This window comes from Ochotona princeps, chromosome 8, assembly GCF_030435755.1.
Source record: "Ochotona princeps isolate mOchPri1 chromosome 8, mOchPri1.hap1, whole genome shotgun sequence".
NCBI lineage: Eukaryota > Metazoa > Chordata > Mammalia > Lagomorpha > Ochotonidae > Ochotona > Ochotona princeps.
Genome location: NC_080839.1, coordinates 63,942,049 through 63,965,391, shown reverse-complemented (window position 1 = coordinate 63,965,391; position 23,343 = coordinate 63,942,049). Strand labels below are relative to the sequence as shown.

The 23,343-nt window shown below is 53.2% G+C and overlaps 1 protein-coding gene across 2 annotated transcripts in view; it reads left to right on the top strand.

The window, feature by feature from the left end:
- KCNK3 (potassium two pore domain channel subfamily K member 3) overlaps positions 1-4,055 on the top strand; it is a 35,691-nt gene extending 31,636 nt beyond the window's left edge. The window contains exons 2-3 of one of the 2 annotated variants that reach the window (XM_058668161.1): positions 715-1,238; positions 1,452-4,055. In XM_058668161.1, coding sequence (XP_058524144.1) covers positions 715-1,238; positions 1,452-1,715 — 788 coding nt within the window. In that variant the 3' untranslated portion in view covers positions 1,716-4,055. Of the gene's footprint in view, positions 1-714 lie in introns of both variants that reach the window. The other variant, XM_004582659.2, reaches the window with a different exon arrangement.
- Positions 4,056-23,343: the final 19,288 nt, after the last annotated feature.

Sequence of the window (23,343 nt, the reverse complement as noted above, 5' to 3'; positions counted from 1 at the left end):
TGTGAGGTCACTGAGTGACTGGCCTGACTCACAAGGGAAAACAGATAGGCCGATGGCAGTGACAACACCAGGAGGGGTCTTGCTTTGTCCAGCATCATGCCACCTCCCCATGCGGGCAGGCCCAGGACCCCAGCCTCAGGGCCAGTGAGGACTCTGAGGCACCGATCCCTCCCACTGGGGAGCATCCCAAGCAGTCTCCAAGGCCTCCAGCTGCCAATCATCCCCTTGAGTCTTGGCTGGCATCCCGCCTCACTGCTTTTCCCTCCAGGAGAAATCACTGGAAATCCAAACCCACTCAGTGCAAACATCGTCCCTTATAGTCAAGAAAACTGAGATCAGGCGGCGAGAGGGGATGTGCCCAGAACCAACCCTGAGCCGGAAAGCATGTCTTCGAGCTGACTCTGGGTCCTTCCCCTGCTCTCTGTGTCTCTGTACCAAGTTCCCAACAGCCCCATGATTCAGTCTGAGCAGCCATAAACTCAAGTTCAAACACAGGCTTGCTCTGTTTGTAAACCAGCATGGCCTCTGGCCAGGCCCTCAGCCCTCCCTGCTCCTTGTTTCCTACCTTTGGGAGTTGTCCCAAGAACCCAGTGTCCTTGGGGACAGATCTGGGGTGGGGCAGGGAAGGTGGCCAGGCTGGACAGGTATGGGACAGGCAACCACTCAGTGCTCCTTTTCTCTCTTGCACCCGCATTCCCCCCTCCTCCCACGCAGGTTACGGCCACGCAGCGCCCAGTACGGATGGCGGCAAAGTGTTCTGCATGTTCTACGCGCTGCTGGGCATCCCACTCACGCTGGTCATGTTCCAGAGCCTGGGCGAGCGCATCAACACGTTCGTGCGCCACCTGCTGCACCGCGCCAAGAAGGGGCTGGGTATGCGGCGCGCTGACGTGTCCATGGCCAACATGGTGCTCATCGGCTTCTTCTCCTGCATGAGCACGCTGTGCATTGGCGCCGCCGCCTTCTCCTACTACGAGCGCTGGACCTTCTTCCAGGCCTACTACTACTGCTTCATCACGCTCACCACCATCGGCTTCGGCGACTACGTGGCGCTGCAGAAGGACCAGGCGCTGCAGACGCAGCCGCAGTACGTGGCCTTCAGCTTCGTCTACATCCTCACGGGCCTTACGGTCATCGGCGCCTTCCTCAACCTCGTGGTGCTGCGCTTCATGACCATGAACGCCGAGGACGAGAAGCGCGACGCCGAGCACCGCGCGCTGCTCACGCGCAACGGGCAGGTGGGCGGGCTGGGCGGCTGCCTGGGTGGCGTGGGCTTAGGTTTGGGCGGCGGCGCGGGGGGTGGCGGCTGCGGGAGCAGCAGCGGCGGCGGTGGCAGCGTGCACACCATGGACACCGCCTCCTCCCCGGTGGCGGCGGCAGCGGCAGCTGCGGGCGGTGGCGGCGGAGGCGGCGGCTTCCGCAATGTGTACGCTGAGGTGCTGCACTTTCAGTCCATGTGCTCATGCCTGTGGTACAAGAGTCGCGAGAAGCTGCAGTACTCCATCCCCATGATCATCCCGCGGGACCTCTCCACGTCCGACACGTGCGTGGAGCAGAGCCATTCGTCACCAGGGATGGGCGGCCGCTACAGCGACACGCCCTCGCACCGCTGCCTGTGCAGCGGCACGCAGCGCTCCGCCATCAGCTCCGTGTCTACCGGCCTGCACAGCCTGTCCACCTTCCGCAGTCTCATGAAGCGCAGGAGCTCGGTGTGAATGCCCAGTGGCGGTGGCAGCAGCAGCGCTGGGCAGCACCCAGGGGAGCGCAGGCCAGGGCTGGAGGGTGGAGATGGGGGAGAGTGGGTGTCCCCTGCGGGCAAGCATGAGCGGCTCCAAGCTAGGGAGGAGCTACACACACACACACACACACACTCTCACACACACACACACACTCACACACACACACTCACAAGCCGCCCTTGGCTCGGTGGGATGCCCGCAGTGCCCCCCTCCCCACTGTCCCCCTGCCCTCATCTCTTGACTGTGCCTGCTTGCACCAGGCTGCTGGCAGAAGGCCAGGGCAGGGAGCCCTGCAGATTCCGAGAAATGTGAAGCTTGGGAGTGGGGGGTGGGGTGGGGTGGGGTGGGGTGGGGAGGATTGGGGAGAAGAAGCAGTAGCTGAGAGCCTGCTTCTGTGGAAATCTACCAAGAGGCTCCCCAGTCCTCAGCCAGCACCTGCTGGTACCCAGACCCACCCCTACACCCATACCCCGTCCCTGCCTCCCCAGGGACCTCCAAGTTCCTGAGTCCATTTGCATCTCTATTTATACCTCTGCCCTGCCAGGTCTCCCACCTCTCCTGGGCTCCAAAAGCCAGGGTGTCTTTTGCCCAGGCCACCCCAACCTGGTCCCAGTGGGCCCCCTCCCTTCCCCCTCCCTTTTCCTCTGCCCCAGCTGCATCTCCCAGTCTCCCCCTCTGTGAGGTTTGCATGGCTTTGCCCATTAAGGAGAAAGTGGAAACCCAACAGCCCCAGACGCTGGTCCTCAGAGGGCAAACAGAAGGCAGGCAGCCAGGGGGCACACCAAGCAGGGCAGGAGGAGGCATGGGCACCTGACCTCCACCACATGCTCCTGAGGGGGCACAGGCACTGCAGCCTTCCAAATGCTGCCCAAGGATTCTGGAACCAAAAACTGCAGACTTACTGACCGTGACCCCAACACATCTGCAGAGTGACTTTGAGCTTTCAAAACCCCTGTACTGCCTACTCACCACAACCCCATTGAGTCTCCAGGGGAGGAGTCCTTATCCCCATTTTACACATAAGGACACTGAGGCCCAGGTGGGTAGAATGACCTGCCCAAGGCAAACTACGTAGCCTAAAAGACAGAAGGGAACCTGGCCCAGCCTTCTTGTTCCCAGCCACCAGCGTGTTCCACCCCCAGTTTGACCTGTTCTTCAAAGCAGAATTCTGACCCTGTGCACCTGGCATCATGGGGCAGCCTCCCTCTTCACCTGCCCAAAGCAGAAGCCAGGTCTGGGCTGCTTCTGAGGCTCTGCCTAGGGACCAAGGCTAGCAGGGCTGCATCTTACAGAGGAAATGGCTGGCAGCGGGGAACCCTGCGTGTTTGGGAACTGAATAGAACAGCCATGAGAACCAGTGGGTATATCCTCCTGGAACAGCAACCTGGTGCCACAGCCAGCCAAGGGGTTAGGGAAGGAAGGTGCAGCTGCACGCAGGTGGGAAGTTTGAACGTGGATGCCGTTCACCCATCAGCAGCTCCTCCTGGGAACACAGCAGATGGGTCAGGAATGTGTGCAGCTGGATCAGGTGCAGTGACCAGGATAGCACCAAGGGTGGTCTGGGACCCCTCTTCCTCCCTCAAGACCACCTTCCCAGTGCTGTGCCCCGCTCATCAAACCCTGGTTGCTTCTGAACAAGGCTAGCCCTAGCATCCAGGCAGGACATGGGCCAGGGTGCTCAGATGATTGGTCTCCAGCCACTGTCCCCTCCCCAGCCCCAGGCCTGGCCCCAGTCCCAGCCCTGGCCATGTGTGTGTCCTACAGTCTTGGGGGGACCGCATGGAGGGAAGCTGTCCCACCTACACTTGTGAGTCTTGTCTCCGTGTGGAGGAGCTGGAGCGGGGGAATGTTCATGTGCCTGGGACCTTCGTTTATGTTGGGGTGTGGGCAGTGTGACCACCTCTGTCCTGTGTGTGACCCTGCCCTCGAGGGGTCCAGTCCTGTCAGTCAGTCCCGAGGGAGCCACTACCAAAGTTGCAGAGAGACGGTGAGGAGGAGGCAGAGCAGCCCGGGATGAGCACGGCAGGTGGCCGGGTTCCAGCCGGCTCTCCCCCAGGACCCTGGGAGGCTGCTGCCGCTGCTTCCCCTTCTCACCCTGTCCCATCGCCGGCAGCCTTTCTGCTTCCCCGATGCCTTATGCCTGGGCACACTGCCACAGAATATGCAATATGTGTGGGTGACACACCCCACACCCACACCCGGGCAGCCCCTTGGGCCCCCTAGGCTGTGGCAGCCACGGCCTCCCCTCAGCTCCCCCTGCCTATCTGTCTTCACATTGAGAATGGCGCCTAATAAATGCTGTCCTTGGAGACCAGGCTCTGGCTTCAGCTGCTTCTGTCTCTGTCTGCCCATGGTGCAGCCTGGGGTGGGGAGAGGAGAGGATAGGGGGATCGGGGGCTAGGCATCCATACTGTCCCCCATCCCACACCAGCCAGGGGCCTGCAGGTACTCCAGAGGGCTCACTCACACTCTCACGGCCAGCTAGACTCTACAGCTAGGGCCTTCAGGACAAGCCTGCAGACCAACATGGACATCTGCCAAAGATTATTTTTTTTGAAAGGCAGATCAGATTTACAGACAAAAGGAGAGACAGAAAGATCTTCCATCTGCTGGTTTACTCCCAAAATGGTCACAACACCCAGAGTTGAGCCTGTCTGAAGCCAGGAGCCAGGAGCTTCTTCCAGGTCTCCCACTCGGGTGCAGGGTCCCAAGGCTTTGGGCTGTCCTCCACTGCTTTCCCAGGCCACAAGCAGGGAGCTGGATGGGAAGTGGGGCACGCAGGACATGAACCAGTGCCCGTATGGGATGCCAGCGCTTGCAAGGTGAGTATTTAGCCATTCAGCCATAAGGCCAGGCCCAGAAGATTCATTTTCTTTCCTTCTTTTTTTTTTTTTAATTGGAAAATCAGATGTACACAGAGGAGAGATAGAGAGAAAGATCTTCCATCTATGGATTCACTCTCAAGTGGTTGCAATGGCCAGAGCTAAGCCAATCTGAAGCCAGGAGTCATGAGTTTCTTCTAAGACTCCCATGTGGGTGCAGGGTCTTAAGGCTTTGGGTCATCCTCCATTGCTTTCCCAGACCATTGGCAAGGAGCTGGATGGGAAGCAAGAGCCAACAGGACACAAATCACTGCCCATATGGGATCCTAGCGAGTGTAAGGCGAGGACTTTAGCTGCTAGGCTACTGCGTTGGGCCCGAAGATTCACTTTCTTAACATCTTCCCTGAAACTGATCAGGACAGAAGGACCTGAGAAATCCCTGGAAACCTCCTATACCCCTCGCCCAGTTCACTGAGGCCCAGAGAGGGTGGAGTCATGTGATGATACTGTGAGTGGCAGACCTAGGACGAGAACCAGACCTGGGGATCCGAAAGAACACACACACACACTCTACTTCCCAATCCTGCTGACAAGGCTTCTCCCTGTTGGCCAGTACTCGGACACCCTCCTCTGTCCCAGTGGGGGCCCCCAGCTCAGCGACCTGAAGCATATAGAGATGTCCCTGCGAGACCAGGATAGAGCCAGACAGGAGAGCCACACTGCTGACCCTTGTACCCCAAGTCAGAGAGCCAGAGGCGTCCATACTCCACAGCGTCAACCCACATCATACACCCCAACTCAGCAGCCAGCTGTGTCTGCACATCACCTAGCTACCCATCTACCATGCGAGAAATCACCCATAGCCCTGTGGCCTTCTCTTCCCTGCTATTCAAGGCTTGTCATGTTTCACTTCAGCTCTTGACCCACGAACAGTTTGCTGCCTAGAGACTAAGATGCAGACCAGTTCTCTACTTTCCTACTGTTGCGGGGTGCGAGCAAGATCGCACCAGACATATCTAAGGTTTATTAATGAGTCTTTATTATCCAAGCTTGGTGATAACAGGGCCCACTAGAAATAGCAAATCACAAATCTATATGGCAATCCAGTTAATCATAACCACAGGAGGAACAAATGGTCATTATGCTGAATGAAGTCCATCCATTAAGCTGAAGATCTATGTTCCAGCTTCCCCAACAACACAAGTTATCTTAGGAGACATGCAATGAGTAACCTGGGCACACTTACAAAGCTCCAGACATTTACCTTTCCCTGGCTTTTCTGCCCACATTCCAGATGGGCCCTCACCTCTTCTGGAACACTTGAAGGTGCACACATTAGAAATTCCAAGCATCTTACCATTAACATCTTCACTGTCCCACCCAAGCAGTGAACGGGTGAGGAATACAGACATACAGGGGCCATGCTCAAGGGCCACCTGTCCTCAGAATCTGTCCGTGGGAAGCCAGAAAACAAGCAAGTGTTGGGGAGGCCAAGAGTCAAGAGTGCCAGAGTGAAGGAGGCACATGACCAAGTGAGTGAGCCTCTCCCTATCACAAGCCTTTATAGGGGCTTGCGAGTGGAGTGATTACACAACAATGCAATACCTCCCCCTTTCAGGTGCCAGTGATAGATGAGAGTCACAGGTGGGCAGGAGGGAACACCTAGGTGGTGGGGGGTAGTGGCTTCCAAGCTGGTGACCCTGAACTAACTGCCTACCTCACTACACTATCCATGTGGGCCAACTGAAAGAAACGAGAGGGATCCGTGACCGAAGGGTCAAGCTTCCAAGAAATGGTGGCACCCATCCTCTCACTCCAGGGGCAGGACTCAGGCCACCTCCTGGTGACAGTTCCCCCACCCCAGCTACTTCCTGCCACTGCAGGTGAGTTCCAGGTTGTGGGTCACAGTCGTGGGCAGAACTGAGCCTTAGCTCCCATTGGTTCACCATGTCTAAGGCCCCCTCAATCAAGTCCAGACCTTACAGGCCATGGCCCAACCTCCTCTGCCATTCTCAGAACAGCTGGAAGCCACCTTAATAGACATTAGCACATCTGGGGTCAGCAGCGGCCAGTTCAAGGTGACTTTCACTTTCTCAAGTGGTGTTTGTAAAGCAAGGCCACACCAGCATTGACACTTGCCCTCATTTCCTCATCCATGGCCTGGAGCAAAGTCACACAAACAGACTCCAAGGAATCCCCCAGGGAGGTGTTTGATGTTTATTGCTGTCCCTACAGGGGTAAACAGTTCGGAACACAGCAAAGAGCCACACCCAATGTCTGCCCACAGCCCCTGGGGGCTCAGCCCAACCATTGGTCCAGCCCTTGGGCTATTGACCTTTGGGAGATGCTGACCCCTCAATCTGTTGGCATCCTCTCAGAACCTGAAGCTTTCATGCTCCAGGACAGTAAAGAGAAACAGCAGGCCAGCTCCCAGATACACAGCACCTCCTGGTCTTGCACCCACCCCAGGGTTGGGCAGGAGACAGGGCTTCTGTTCCACCAGGAGGAAAAGAGGGGTGCAGAAGCAGCTGTCTCCAAGAACCTGTCCTGTGTCCTGCCCCCAGGGAAGGTTCCACTGGTCGAATGAACTCAGGGAGGCAGTGCACAGTCTCTCAGCAGTGGAGCAGAAGGGCCTGGCAGCAGGGGATGCTGGGAACCCGTCACACATGACGGCTTCTGACGGAGCAGCCCAAAGCAGGAGCTTCCTCTGTATCCCAAAGCTGGGTTCAGGTTCAAAGACTGTTCCCTGTGGTCCCTGCAAAGCCCGGCTGGGGCCACAGCCCCCAGCACCACCTTCACATTTGCAGGGTGTCACACACACACACTTGGTAGATCACTGGCCTAGCTCTTCCATGGGAAAAAAAAAAAAAAAAAAACTTGAGTTCCTAGAGAGGAACAGGCATGCCCAAGGTCACAGAGTAAGATCACGGGGTAGCTGGCACAGGCACCCACACCTCCCAGCTTCCCGGCACCCATGCATGCACACGCGTAGGAGTCAGAGCCCAGCCTTCTCTGACTCCTCTGCCTCTAATTTCAGATGAAAGCCGCTAATCTCGAGTTGAGTCACTCTCGAGGCTGGAAATTTACCACGTCCACATCTGCCAGAGCCTGGGAGCCACTCCTGTCCTGGTCTCCCAGCTGTTGGGGGGGTTGGTCAGGGAATGGGGTCTTATGGGAGACACCACCCGTCTGGCAGGGATTATGAGGGAGTTGACCTCTGGAACCTCCACCCCAGCCAAGAATGCACTCCAACAGCACTTTGCCTTTGACCCTTCAAGACAGCACAGATCCTGGCGGGCACAAACACCTCCGCTTTACAGTGGACAGGACGATAGCTCAGAGAGCCCAAAACCCTGGGAGCAGGCAGGTATCACACTGTCCCTGTATCAGAGAACAGCAATGCACACTTCACAGATCGTTACGAAACAGGACTTCCTCCACTTCACTTGTGTCCCAGGCAGGGTCTGCCAGAGCCCTGGACATTGGAGTAAGGGCAACCTCTGACCTCCAGATGAAGGTTCCTGGGGGAAAGATCACACCACCGACCCCAGCTGACCCCTCACACTGATGCCTTCATTGTGTCCCTTCCCTGGGGGAGGACACAAGGGCATCTCTGATCACAAAATAACCTGGTCTGAGACTCTGGCTCGCTCCACGTCTGGCATTAAGGAGTGAGACATGGTCGCTCTGACTGGCCCAGGTGCAGCTGGGGAGACCTGGGATGCACCACTGAGGCAAGCAGACTGGCATGGGGCTGTACTCTGCCTTCACTTGGGTACTCTCCTATGTTTTGTAGAAGAAATTCCCATTCTGCCCTAATTCTAATTCTAATCCTAATTCCAGGACTGAAAAAGCTCCAAGGACACTTTTGGCCACCACAGGCCACCATGCAGCTGGCTCCTTGCCAGCTTTCTTCCAAAGCCGTGCTCATCTTGGACCCTCTGGGTGTAACACACCTACCCCTCCGTTATGCTCCATGCTTGGGAAACACCTACCCAGCCCCCTCCCAGAGCTAGAATTGCCTCAACAGCTTTCCTCATTGAGCGGGCAGGGGGCTACCTTTGCTTACGCGACCCCCGCATTTCGAGGCATCCCCTCGTGTGGAGTAGCAGCACCAACAGATAAATGCCTACCTTCTATTGAGACAAGGACAGCTTCCAGTTCTAGATCCTGATCTGTCTCCATGGGCGTACCCCTGAAGGGGAAAGGGCACCATCGCCAACAACCTAACAAGGACCCAGCCTCATCTAAGGGCTCTCAATCCCCAGTGCCTTTAGCCCACATCCCCTGGGTTTGCAGCAGCCTAGAGGGGCCTTGAGTTACCCTCCCCCCATCTGTGTGCCCTGACTGGTGTGTCGCCTTGGCATAGCCAGCACGAAGCTGTGGCCTGTGCACCTGCTGTGGCTGCTCTGCTCCTTTTACTCCAGTACAAGTGTAGCTCTGACTTGTAGGCAGCCACCAACAGCCCCGCAGACATTGTCCTGTGATGCCCTGGCACAAGCAAAAGCCCTCTGCACTTTCTGATTAGAGATGGAGCCTGCGGTTTCTCAGGTCCTCCACCTGCCCAGCCCCCATCCTGGGAATCTAAGTCCATCATGGTGACCTTGAACACAGTGCCAAAGGTCAGAGGGTATGAATGTGCTAGGTCCCAGTAGTGACCTCTTTGGTGATGTTATCTGGGGGTCTACAGAATTACAAGGAAGGCCATACTCCCACAACTTATTTTTTTTTTTTAAGATTTATTGATTTAACAGAGAGAAAGAGAGAGATCTTCCATCCACTGGTTCACTCCTCAGATGGCCACAATGCCCAAAGCTGAGCTTGGCTGAAGTCAGGAGCAGCAGCTCTATCAGGTCTCCCACGTGGGCACCGGGACCCAAGTTCTTGGGCCATCTTCCCCTGCTTTCCCTACCCGTTAAAAGAGAGATGGATTAGAAGTGAATCCCTGGGCCCAGCACAGTGGCCTAGCAGCTAAAGTCCTCGCCTTGAAAGCCCCGGGATCCCATATGGGCGCCGGTTCTAATCCCGGCAGCTCCACTTCCCATCCAGCTCCCTGCTTGTGGCCTGGGTAAGCAGGAGAGGACGGTCCAAAGCTTTGGGACCCTGCACCCGCGTGGGAGACCTGGAAGAGGTTCCTGGTTCCCGGCATCGGATTGGAGCGTACCGGCCCGTTGCGGCTCACTTGGGGAGTGAAACATCGGATGGAAGATCTCCCTCTCTGTCTCTCCTCCTCTCTGTATATCTGGCTTTCCAATAACAATAAAATCTTAAAAAAAAAAAGAAGTGAATCCCTGAGATTCCCATGGGATGCCAGTGACGTTGGCAGTGTTTTAATCAGCTGCACCACAACACTGCCCTGTACCCACCCACCCATGACTCCAATGAAATTTTACCAGATCTCTCTTAGAATCATGGCAGTCTTTTTGTAACACACCAAGAAAGGGACAGAGCAGGGAGATGGAGAGCTGAATTGTCACCATGGCATTGAACAAATCCCAGAAGCCTGGGCTTCAGGACCACTTGTCATGGGAAATAAGGCCATGACAGGCTCAGATGGTTTTTCTGTGACCCTGTAGCTGGAAGCTCACAGTTCAAGGCATCTCTTAGGGGATCCCTGCAGTCTGAACCCATGGACCACTGAGAAAAATGGGGTTTCTTTTCTCTCTTCCCAATCTTCAAGTAAGCTGTCTCATTCCTGAATCTTAAGAGACAGCTAAGGCCAATCCCAAAACCTGGGGGTTACGCCTGGGTGTAAGCAACCCTTTGTTATGCTTATGCTCTACTTGTCTCAGGATGGTACAGTCCCCAGCCTCAAGGGCTGCTCTCCCCATGCCCATCTGACTGTTCCACGGTTGGCTGGGGAACAGGAAAAAAACATGTGAAACTCTCCATGCTCCAAAGGTGTGGCAGGGCTCTAGGTGCTGACTGTACAGGCCACCCCCTGGGGTTCAGTGCTTCCACAGGGTTTCTCCCAGCCCTGTCCTATAGAGGGGCACTCTGATGCCCCCACAGCTCAGCCCCTGGAGGTTCTCAGAGCCTCCTGCCACCAGCCCTCACCACCTCCCATGGGCACTTAGCCTACAGCACAACTCACACATCCTGAACATGCCAGGCACTGAACATATAGCAAGTTCCCAGGGGTCCCTGCCACCTCTCCTTGGTTTCCTGTCCCTTGATCAGGCAGCCACCGAGAGAGAACAAGCACAAGACCCAGATACCTGGGATGGGTATGCCATTGGGTGGGCACTGGGACACAGCAGGTTAAGCTGCTGATTGGCACCCCTGGAGCCTACACTGAAGGGCAGCTCCACCATGTTTGATCCAGCTCCCTGCCAAGGGGCCTAGGTGGCAGCAAATGATGGCCCAGGTCTTTAGGTCCCTGCCACACGCAGGAGTGACTGGAATGGAGCTCCTGGCTTCAACCTGCCCCAGCCCTGGTTGTTCTGCAGGTATTTGAGAACTGAATGGGCAAAGGGAAGCTCTCTTGGTCGGTCTCCCCTCTTGCCATTGTGTTAAGTACTTCTGGACCCTGCTGACCACACCTGACAGATCCCTGCCCTACTTGGCAACCCACAAGGACGGTGACCCTCATCCTGCCCCTTAGCTCTCCAGACTGAAAAGAATTGAGGAAGGCTCTTTGTCCTTGGCTGTGCGTCCTAGTGGCAAATTCTATAGCTAGAGAGCAAGTCATTGCCTGCTCTGCACTTTGGAGCCAGGCCCCTCTTGTGCTGAGGCTGAACCATGGCCCCAGGTCATGTCAGGACAGAGCTGCACACCCGATGGATGATTCCAGGCTTTGACGATGTCCAAGGTGTGGAAACCTGGTTGCACAAGGAACCTATGCCCTCCGTCTCCTGGTTTCACCTGTCCCTCCAACTGGAGAATGGCGTTGCCCACACCATTGCTCAAGACTCTGATGAAAATACCCAAGAGGACAAGGCCACAGAGAGGCCCCTTAATTCAGAATGACATCTATCCCCATACGCTCATGGTGAACTGTTGCTGGCTCCAATCACTTACTATTGCTTTTTATCTGTGTGCTAAAATTCTCTGTTTAATAAAAGCCAGCAGGTGGCTTGGCTCCAGTCATGTTTGCTCAGCTCCCTGGGTCACCACAAGGCCAATGACCCAAGACTGCAGACTTGAATTTGCTGAAAATAGCAGGTGCTTCCTCACTGGACTCATCCTCCTTGTCTTCGCCGCCGATAGCCACCATCCCGCTTTCTGGGCATCTTCATGTAGCCCAGCTCTATCTGGTCTGCAGCCTTCCTCACCCCCTGCCCAGCTCTTACACGGCTCTTCTATCAGGTGACTGCTGTCCCCCTAAGGGGAGAGCTGCTCCTGGAGGGCTCAGAATGGCCCTCAACAGTTGATTTCTGCCCCATGGCTATGGTCCCCTTAGGTCAGTACAGGGCTGGAAAGGGCAGTGTGAAAAGTGATTTGCTAAGCATGTGCCAGGAGCTGAACTGGGAGTCTGGCTGAATTCTTCTAGCAGCCCTGTGGAAGTAGGTGTAGCAGCTATTTCCACCCAGAAATGAGGAAACGGGCTAGGGGAGGTTACCTGGCTTCCCCAGGATCACCCAACCAGAACTGGTTTCCAAGCTCCAAACTCCAAACCAACCACACAGCTGATCCACTAGGGACCTGGGAACCGCTTCAAAGGTATTAGAAGACCAGCTGAGCTGAACCCAGCCCCCAGGGACCTTCCCCCTTACACATGGCCTAGAAGGGAGCTGCAGGATGACTGGATGACATCAGGCGTGGGAAAACAACTTCGGTGTCCCTGAGACCTGAATGATTTGGGATTAATCTTCCAGATCTGACACTAGGAACCCACCATCGCCCTGCACCCTCAAGCCCCATCACCATGAACAGATGAGCAGACCTCTGTGTAAAGTCTAAGTAGGGCAGGGCACTGCTGCAGAGGCTGGGAGGCCAGGAGCAAGGCCACGCATGCTGAGGATGGAGACAGCAGGGGAAGGTCAGAGCCAGCTCCATCCCACCCTGCTCCACCTCTGGGTGGGTGGGATTGAAGAGTCAGCTCTCTGCTTCCCCTTGAGGCCCATCCTGGAAGTGCAGGGGATTTGGGTTTCCCAGACTAGCGACTACAATCGGCAGTCTGTGCGTAGCTTGGTGCCGGTGACAGGCTGAACCCGAACCTGTACTGGCTGATACACGCACGAGTAAGGTCTGGGGTCACTCCGGGTTGGGTTTCTTGGGGGATTCCGCAACTGGGCCACTAGGTTCAAAACTCCAGCCGCAGGAAGAATTGTAGAATTTGTGGTCCAACCTTGGAATACATGTATCAGCCCTGGGCCTCCACAATTACTGCTGCTGATGCAGTGGATGGCATGCCCAGGTACATAAGGGGGATGTGATGGCCAACTCATTTTGGGCCTATAGAGAATGTCAAATGCAATGTAAGAAGATGGAGAACAAAACAGGTTGGACAATGCTCCTGATCAAGATTTGGCAACAAGTATCCAGGTGAGTCGATGCACTGGGTAGACTCTATTGGCCAATGAATCATGGAAGGATTTCCTCAAACTTGGAGCAGCAAAATCAACAGCACCTTGGAACTCTCTGAGCCACTCAAGCAATACTCTCCGAACACTCTTCTCTACATCCAAGTATCTAAGATCCCCGGACGCTGATGTAGTTTGGCAGAACAGAGCAGCCCCCTCCCCTTCTCTCCCTGCGCCCCCTTTACAATATGAGAGAAAAGCAGGGAGGGGAAAAATTGGAAACATTTGCCCTACCCACCTTCCCCATGCCTCAACCTTCTTTGCCCTGTTCGATGGTCTTCATGGGCCTGCATTCTTGTCAACTCTGTAAACTACATCAAAAATAAACTTTAAAAAACAAAAAAAGATACTCAAGGGCTTTTCTAACTCTACACTCCTTAGCCCAAGCCCACCAGAGCAGATGAGTGACAGATATATACCCCTCCAGCTCCAGAGTGAACCTGGAGCAGCAACAAGGGCCCTGGGGAGACAAGGGTGGGGTGCCAACTGCTGTCATAATGGAGGAACACACAGCTATCTGGCAGAGCCACAGGGATCCCAAGGCACTGTGATGCCCATGTCTCTGGTTTCAGATGAGGATAACACGCACATAGCCTGGAGGTAACGCTGCATCCCCGTCGGCACCAACTGCAGGGCTTTGTCTGTCACGGCCCAAACTGATACAACCCACACGCAGGTCAGCAGGTAAACACACTGGGATACACAAGCCACCCATGTGTGCCCCCAGCAACGCTACTCCATCATCAGACTAACAGGTCAGCATCCCCCAAGGAAAGAAGGCAGGCAACAAAACAGCATCCCTGATAGAGTGCTGTATCTGTGAACTCTAGAACTTGCAAACTAACCTAGAGCTATGGAGAGCAGGTTGCTGGCTGCCCTACAGAGAAGGGAACTGGGAAGGGGAAGAGGTGTGGCCCCACACAGGGGTTCCTGTTACAGGCCTCACAGGCACACACCAATGCCTCAAGTCATCACATTCCACAGCTGAACATCCTGGTATTTATTATTATTTATTTTGCCTAAAAGGAACTATTAAAGAAACTATAAAGAAGTGAAAGTGGGTGTGGGGGGGCAGCATTGTGGTATGGTAACAAGCTAAACTGTCACTTGCAATACCAGCATCCCATACCAGAGCATGGGTTTGAATCCCAGCTGTTCCACTTCCAATCCAGCTCTGTACTAATGCACTTGGAAAAGCAGTGGAAGATGGCTCAGCATTGAGCCCCTACACCCACGTGGGAGACCAGGATGGAGTTCTGGGCTCCTGGCTTCAACTGAGGTTGCAGCTCTTGGAGGAGAGAACCAGCAAATGGAGGTGGCACAGTCATTCTCTCTCTCTCTCTCTCTCCCCTCTCTGTCTCCCTGCTCTCTCTCTCTCTCTCTCTCTCTCTCTCTCTCTCTCTCTCCCTCTCTCCCTCCTTCTCCCCTTCAAGTAAATAAAGAGCCCAGCATTGTGGCATGACAGGTAAAGCCAGTGCCTGTGATGCCAGCATCCTGTATGGGTGTCAGTTTAAGTCCCAGCTGCTCCACTTCCAATCCAGCTCCCTGCTAATGATCTGGAAAAGCAGCAGAAGATAGTCCAACTGCTTGGGCCCCTGAACCCATGTGGGAGGCTTGGAAGATGTTCGTGGCCCAGTCCTGGTACTCGTGGCCATATGGAGAGTGAACCAGCAGATGGAAGATGTTCCTGGCCCAGTCCTGGTACTCGTGGCCATATGGAGAGTGAACCAGCAGATGGAAGATGTTCCTGGCCCAGTCCTGGTACTCGTGGCCATATGGAGAGTGAACCAGCAGATGGAAGATCTCTCCGTCTTCTTTCTCTTCCGTCTAACTTTCAAATAAATAAAATAAATCTTAAAAAAACAAATAAATAAAAAGAAGAAGGAAGGGGTGGGGTCCCTGCATCCATAGCTTCCTGGGTGAGCTGGGCACTTCCACCCTCACCCTTTTGCCCGAGGGGCCAGGACCTGGCAGAAGCCCCCGTATCATCATCAGAGGGTCTGTGGGGACCCAACTGACACTTCCCTTAACTTCTGCTTGCCCAAGCCTGGCCAGTGTAGCTGTGGCATCACATCAGACAGACACACTACAGGGAATGGGGTGTAACCAGCCCCACCAGGCCCCCACGGGGTGACACAGATGTTGAGCAGGTGTTGATGGGGTCAGAGTGACAGCAACAGTGGCTGGCCTGCCTTTGTCCCCAATCACCAACAGAGCGAGGAATTCTAACCCAGAGTGAAGAAAACAAGATCTGTAAAGCAGGAGATGACTCAGTCAAGTTCCACCTGAGGAGTGGGCCAGCGAGTTGGCACCAGGAACCCATTTGACTGGCTTTGAGCTTTGACTCCTAAAGTGTGAGCGACAATGACTGGTGCTGCCGTGATCAGCATGTGTGACTGACTACACATTCAACTTGTCCTGTTTGGTTGAGTTCCCACTTGAGCAAGATGCATTAACCGGGAGTGATACAGCAAAGGGGCAGCCTGGGGTTTGGAGGGGTGGGGGCCTGGACAGAGAGCTGGTGCCCCTCCCCAGTTCTCTTCACCTGTTGAGGCCTTTGCCACCCCACCCCAGTTCCTGAAATGCTGTGCCTTTGCCCAGAAAAGTGGCCCCAGGACCCCACGAGATCAGGGAACTGAGCGGACTCCTGGAAACACATCTCCCTGCTTCTTAACCTTTTCACCTCACCCTCCCAGCTCTTTCCAGGAATCCCGGAGTCTTGTGCCACTGAAGGACCTTTCGAGTCACCACCCTTGAACTCCATGTGCTCCTGGGCCAGTACCCACACTAGGGTGACAGACCAGCCATGGGAGGCCCGGTCACCCTACTGCCTGTGGCTGGCACCGCTCAAGGTCATAGTGCAGGAGGTGGGGGAAGGGTGGTAGCAGGAGTCGGGATGGCTGGGGTGAGGAGGCAAGAGGATAGGCAGGATCCAGGAGCTTCCATCAGGGTAACACCAGACCAAGCTTCCGGGAACTCTCAAATCACCTGCTGTACTCCACTGCTCTGAAACCTGCCCTCTGAACAATGCAGCTAGCATCCCGTCCTGGAGGACGCCTTCTCTGTCCCCTTCCACTCTCCTCCTTTGCTTCTTCCTCTTCAAGCTTTCAAGACCTCAGGCTTTTGGAGTGGTGGTCAGGGGGAGCATTTGTTTGGTTTATTTACTCATTTGAAAGTCAAAGTTACAGAGAGAGAGGAAGAGACACAGAAAGAGATCTTCCATCTGCTGGTTTGCTCTCCATGTGGCCTCAATGGTCAAGACAGAGCAGGCCAATGTCAGGTGCCAGGAGCTCCATCTGGGCCTCCCACATTGGGGGCAGGGGCCCAAGCACATGTGCCATCTCTTGTTTCTTTCCCAAGCACATTGGCAGGGAGCTGGTTGGGAAGTGGACTGCGCAGACGCCAGCCCCATGTCTGGCTGGGCACTATGGTCTTTTGTCAAGGCTGCCCAGCCAGCCCCTTGAGATCTCAGGCCCTGGCACCGCCACCTGCATTTCAACAGGAACTTTCTGGAAGTGCTATCTTGGAGGAACGCTGACTGAGACTTACTGCGCTCAGGAAAGGCCTTTGAGGTCTATCTGAAAGTTTCCTAAGCTGACATGTACCTGCTCCCACCACGGAGCCTCCTCCTGTTGTTACACACAGCCTCTGTTTTGGAGAACAAGGGATCTCTTCCTGGGCTACCTCCACTTGGCCAGGAGAGAGGCAAACAGAGGTCCAGCACTCTCTTCTGACATGGTGACTCCCCATGCCATGCGACCCCCATGCCATCTCCCCCCCCCCCATCCCCTCTCCACCAGTGCCCATGTCTTCCCTAGAAAAAAGGTCATTTTGCCCGCAGTCGGTCAAAATTACACATTAACAGCCCTGGTGCTTTCCAGCAGTTTCAAACAGCTGCCTTGGGCCAAAACTTCTTAAAAAGGCCATCCTCCCTCCTTATTCCATAGCGTTTACATTTTATCACGTTTAAACAGAACCGCTTTTAAGCAAAGATCTGCAGGACTTGCCTTACAAGTCCCGAGGAGGAGATGAAACGTGGGGCTTGGAAATTGCTGGAGAGATTGGCACCAAGCAGTTCTCTGGGTGCTGCAATGCCCCTTCCCCATCCTCCCAGCACCCTCCCCTTCCTCAGTGGGTGTCAGCCTCACCACCACCCAGAGGGGACAGGGGGACAGCATCCCCTCGACAAGACTGCTCTCTTGTCACTCCCTGTCCTGAGCTCAGCCAGGAGTCACAGACAAGGACTACTAAAGATGTTCTCTACTTTAACCCTATAAAGAAGTCCATTTCAAAGATGGGAAAATAGAGGAGGCCCACAGATCTGCACACTCCTGATTGCGCAGCCCAGACTCTCCATGGCTCTCTGCCCTATCCAAGGAAAGGCAATCTTGAGCCACCAGGGTAGGTCTGAATCTGCAGGAGCCTCGGTTCTGTGAGCCTTTTATGCTGGGTCACCCCCGCCATCCTGGCTGTGCACACCTCTCCCAGTCGGCCCTCTGAAGAAGCTGAGCCTTCCAGGCCGCGTTTTGTTTGTCTACTTCTCCCTGAATGCCTGTCTTTAGTATGCTCCAGAGGTCCCCACCACTGGGGGTTTGGTTTTTGTTAAACATCTCCCAGGTGACCCACAATGGTTTTGTGAAAAAGCCAAATGGGCCACAGGCATCGCTCTCTCCTTTAGCAGCGGGGTCAGCACGCCATCTAGTGGCTGTCTGGCAAAGCGCGGATTGGCCAGACTGGGAGCAAACCTGCAAGACCCTTAGGAGTCGGGTGGTTCCACTTTTCCTGGTTTGGACCGGCATTCCATTCCTGCGGTCCATAGCTGTGCCATATTCTTGTGCAGTAAGAAGTGAGTTCCGTCCACACACCTGGAGACATTCTGTACGTTCTTGAGTGCATACACGAACTCTAACTTCTGATACTCACAGTGGTGTGTGGCCTGGGGGGTCTTAACAGCACATCACTTGAATCACTGTGCATCTAGCGCATCCCCGACCCTTTGTCAGGCAGCACTGTGGTCCCTGGAGTGCCAGGATACAGAGGAACCATAGTTTACTTAACCACTCTCCTTTGGCTGGATATTCAGTGGTTGTCCAACCCGCCGGGAGCAGCATGTGCGGAACATGTAGGAGTGACCCCATTTTCATGTCCTGTCCCAGAAAGCTCCAAGGTTCCTGATCTCACCTCAGTCAAAGTTACCCACAGCTGTCTGCAGACACGTGGCAGACAGCTCCTTGCTGGGACAGACAGTGTGCTTGCATCATGTCCAGGGATGTCGCTATGCAACTGTCACTTTTATCCACTTCAGACATGTCATCCTGCTGCATACGAGAAACCCAGGGCCCAAAAACCACCCCTTCCCAGTCACTGCCAGACTCCCCTCACCCCCCAGGCCAAAGCAGCCACTGGCGTACTTTCTGTCTGCACAGTTTTGTCTGTTCTGTGCATTTCCCATCAATGGACTCGTACAGCAGGTACTCCTGTCTGCCTGGCTCCTGGCTGCTTTTGCCCAGCATGATAGCTTTGCAGTTCATCCTGTTGTTGTGTGTGTCAGGACTTCGTTCTCTGCTGTTGCTGAGTATTACGTTTTGTCCATCCATTCATCAGTTGATGAAAATGTAGATTCTTTAAAAAAAAAACTATTGTTTTATTTATTTGAAAGGCAGAAAAACAGAAAGAAAATTCCCATCCCCTGATTCAATCCCAAAATACCCAGCTGTTGCTGGGACCAGGCCAGACTGAAGTCAGGAGCCACAAACCCAATCCAGATTTCCTGTGTGGGAACTAGGGGCATGAGCCCTTGGACCCTCACTTGCTGCCTCCCAGGGTGCACACGAGTAGGAAGCTAGAATCAGGAACCAAGCTGGGACTCCCCACCTGGCCACGTGACACGGGGCAGGCACATTCCAAATGGTGTCTTAACAACCGTGCCAATTGTCTACCCCCATTTCCATTTTTTTTTAGTAGTATGAATAACGCTGCTATAAATGTTCATGCCCAAGTCTTGGAATGGACATATGTTTTCATTTCTCTTAGATAAATACCTCAGGGTAGAAGGGCTTTGTCTTCCGGGAACTCCTGGGTTTAACCTTTCAAGAAGTCACCAAACTGTTTTTCCAAAGCAGCTACAATACTTTACAAGCCAGCCTGCAGCGTGTGAGGGGTCCAGCAACTCCACATCCTCCCTAACACTTGTTCCTTTCCATGTTGTTGCTGTTGTTGCTGTCCCAACAGGTGTGGCGTGCTCTATCTCTGTGGTTTTGATTTGCATTTCCCTAATAGCTAAGCATGGTTGAGACTCTTATCATGTACTTATTAGCCACTTGTATACATTCTTCAAAAAAAAATTGTTCACCTTTAAGATATCAGAAAAATTAATCCTTTGTGATGTGATGGCAATATTTTTCACAGATTGATACATAACTGATTTTTTAAAGATTTATTTTATGTTTATTGCAAAGTCAGATATACAGAGATGAGGAGAGACAGAGCGGAAGATCTTCCATCCAATGGTTTACTCCCCAAGTGATGGCAATAGCTGAAGCTGAGCCAACCCGAAACCAAGAACCAGGAGCCTCTTCCAAGTCTCTCACAAGGGTGCAGGGTCTCAGGCCTTGGGCCGTCCTTGACTGCTTTCCCAGGCCACAAGCAGAGACCTGGATGGGAAGCAGGGCTGACCCGGGATTAGAACCAGCACCCAGATGAGATCTTGGCACATTCAAGGTGAGAACTTGAACCACTAGGCTACCATGCCGAGCCCTACATAACTGATTTTATCTAGGCTTTTCCCCTGTGTAACTTTTGCATCATATCCAGAAATACTTTTCTCACTCTTAAACTAATGCAACTTTTTTAAAAGATCCCTTTTTATTTGAAAAAGTGACAGAAGGTAGTATTGAAAGACAGATCTTCCATCTTCACTCCCTAAATGCCACCAACAGTCAGGTTTGGCCTAAGCTGAAGCCTAGAATCCCATCCAAGTCTCCCGAGCAGGTGCAGCAGCCCAAACACTTGGGCCGTCATCCGTTGCATTCCCAGACACATGAGCAAGATGCTGAATGGGAAGTGGAGTATCTAGAACTCAAATCGGCACTCTGACAGAGGATGCTGGGGTCCCAACAGGAGTGGCTCAACCTGCTTCCCACAATATAGCCCACTACTGCAGTTAATAATAACAAAAGAACATTCTTTTTCTGCTAGTAGTTTTGTCGATTTTATTTTTCCAGTCAAATCCCTTATCAAATCAGAATGTACTTTGACGTGGGCCCGGCGGCGTGGCCTAGCGGCTCAGGTCCTCACCTTGGACGTGCCGGGATCCCATGTGGGCGCCGGTTCTAGTCCCGGAAGCTCCACTTCCCATCCAGCTCCCTGCTTGTGGCCTGGGAGGGCAGTCGAGGACGGCCCAAAGCTTTGGGACCCTGCACCCATATGGGAGACCCGGAAGAGGTTCCTGGTTCCTGGCTTCGGATCGGCGCGCACTGGCCCGTTACGGCTCACTTGGGGAGTGAATCATCGGACGGAAGATCTTCCTCTCTGTCTCTCCTCCTCTCTGTATATCTGACTTTGTAATAAAAATAAATCTTTAAAAAAAAAAAGAATGTACTTTGACGTAAAGTGAGAGAAAGGAATTCCTTTTTTCCCTAGCTAGCTACACAGTGTCCACATACCAATTACACAATCACCACATTTATCCAAATTTTTAAATTTTTCATCTATTTGAAAGATTGGGTGAGAGAGAAAAAGGTAGAGATATAGATAGATGGAAATATACAAAGAGAGAGAGGGGGAGATCTTTCATCTGTTGGTTTAGTCTCCAAAGGTTCTTAAGAACCTTGTCTGGGACAGGCTGGAGCCAGGAGTCAGGAATTCCATCCTGGTTTTCCAGGTGGCCAGCAGGGACCGGAGCACTTCAGCCATCCTCCTCTGCCCCCCAGGATGCATTAGCAGAGAGCTGGAATCAGAAGCACCAGGGTACAAACGGGCACTCCCCGAGAGGGTGCCAGGGGTGGCGTCATCTCCAGCGCCATGACGCCACCCCTCCTCATTGACTCAAAATGCTACATTTGTATTTACTAGTTTTTATACATATCTGAGAACATTCCTGTAATATCCCCTATTTTATTCTAGTTATTCATTTAACTATCTATATATCATTTTATGAAGATTAAACATTTATCCTGAAAATTTTCAAATGTACCAAAAAAAATTTAAACACTGTGCATCGGTAACGTGGTTTCAAGCAGCATCAACTGTCTGTGTTCTGGCCTTCTGTGTTGCCCCTGCCCTGGCTCCTTTTTCTAGAACATTTTAAACAAATCATTCTCCTGTCATGTATCAAATCCCAAAGTCCCTACACCATTTCCCAAAGCCTATGTGTACGTTTCCTTACGTGGGACATTGCAGACGGGGTTGAGGAAACTTGGATATGACTGATGTCATCACAAAGGCGACACGGCAGAGAAGTGGGAGTCCAGTGTTGGGATGCACGCAGCCTCCGCTGGCAGGAAAAGGCAGGAAGTACATTTGCCCCAGGAGTCACAGAGAAAAGGGGCTGTGCCCCCATCTCAGCATTCTCACTGAGGGCCAGGCTATGGCCTCCAGGCCGGTACAAAAATACACTCAGGAAGCTCAATGCTACTGTATTGTGACAATTAGTTGCAGCACTAATAGGAAACTGATTCAATTAACACAATGAGCCATAGCTCATTCTCCAGACCATGTTTCCCCAATACTTCCAAATACATCTTTTGATTGTTTGCTTGTTCGCAGACTGAATGATTTCAAATGTAATGTAACACTTATAGTCAATGCTTTAAAAAAAAAAACAAATCAAAAGATGATCTGGCTTAAACTAAAATCAAAGAACTGAATCTAAATAAAGACATGGAGCCCAACAACAGCCCACAGGTCACTCACTAGGACCCGGAGAGGTCACCTTCCTCCTAGGCCTGGTTTACCTAATCCAAAACAGGATTAGGCCGAAGCTGTTGTGGTGGGGTCTGGGGGTGCTGGAACTGAGCGCAAAAGACAGGAGCGTTCTGAGTCAGATGCCGGACCCCCATCTCCACCACAAGGGTGTCAAATACAGGAGCCAAGGGGTCCCTAGGTGAGGCCCCCACCCAGGAAGCTTCTGTCAGTTTAGAGTTAGTACAGCAAAGAACAAAAGGCGGAAAAAATCATCTGAGCTTAGTCCACAGCAGGTGCAAAGGCAATCTTCACTGGCACGCCAATGATCAGATTCTGCCCTGTCCTCATTCACCCTCTCCGCGTAAGGTTCCTGAGCAGGGCACGGGGGAGCTGGCAGGATTGCCAGACGAAGAAATAAAACACGGATGTCCCACGAAGTTTGAATGTCAGATCAATAATGAATCATGCCTTACTGTAAGCAATAGTGCAGACATCCCTATTACACTATACAGTGACTCATGGCTTTTCTGAGATAAAATGTTAACGAGGAGCCTGTGTTTTCTCTGGAACTGACTGGATCCTGTTCCCAGAGGATCAAGCCAAGCACCGTTTCCTAGGATTCAAAGACCTGTTCCAAGGCCAAGGATCAGCACAGATCTGGAGGAGGAGGTGGGGGCCAGAGCAGATAAGGAGAGAGAAGAGGAAAGACAGAAGGTAGGAGGATGACCTTATGAGGGCTTGAAGCTAGAAGCAGGTGACTTCTAATCTAATCATCTCCAGTCGCCATGGAAACCAGTTGCAAAGTCAGCCAACTGGAGCTGCTGTGCTCCATCCTCTACTGCCTGTCGGCAGTATGATCAGTCCATGCACCCTTCCCCCACAGCCTGCCATGGTCCGCCCTGGTCTTCTCATCTCAGCTCCTTCCAAGGAGACAGCCTGAACCTACATTCTCAGACCCTGCGGAGGACACCCAGGCCCTGCCCAGCTAAAGGTCATGTTCTAGCTGGGGAACCAGTTACATAGGAGGCAAAGGCTTGTTTTTGTTTTTTATTTTAAGAAAGCAAAATGAAGTCTGACCAAGCCTGTCTGCTTATGCATCTCTGTCCTTCCATGGGTAAAGTAATTCTCTCTAAATCCAGAATGTGATTAAATTGATTGGGAACATGTTCAATCTTTCAGACAAGCCACCGGCGGGCAGGAAGCTGTGCATACAGATGCAGGGCTTGCAAGGAGCATTTTAATTAAGGCTGGAAACTGGAAGCTGTTTGAAGAGAGCAAGCAAACTTGCTCAACATGGCCTATATCTTGGGAGAAAAAAATACCCCAAGACAGGATCAAGCTCTGTGTGGATCA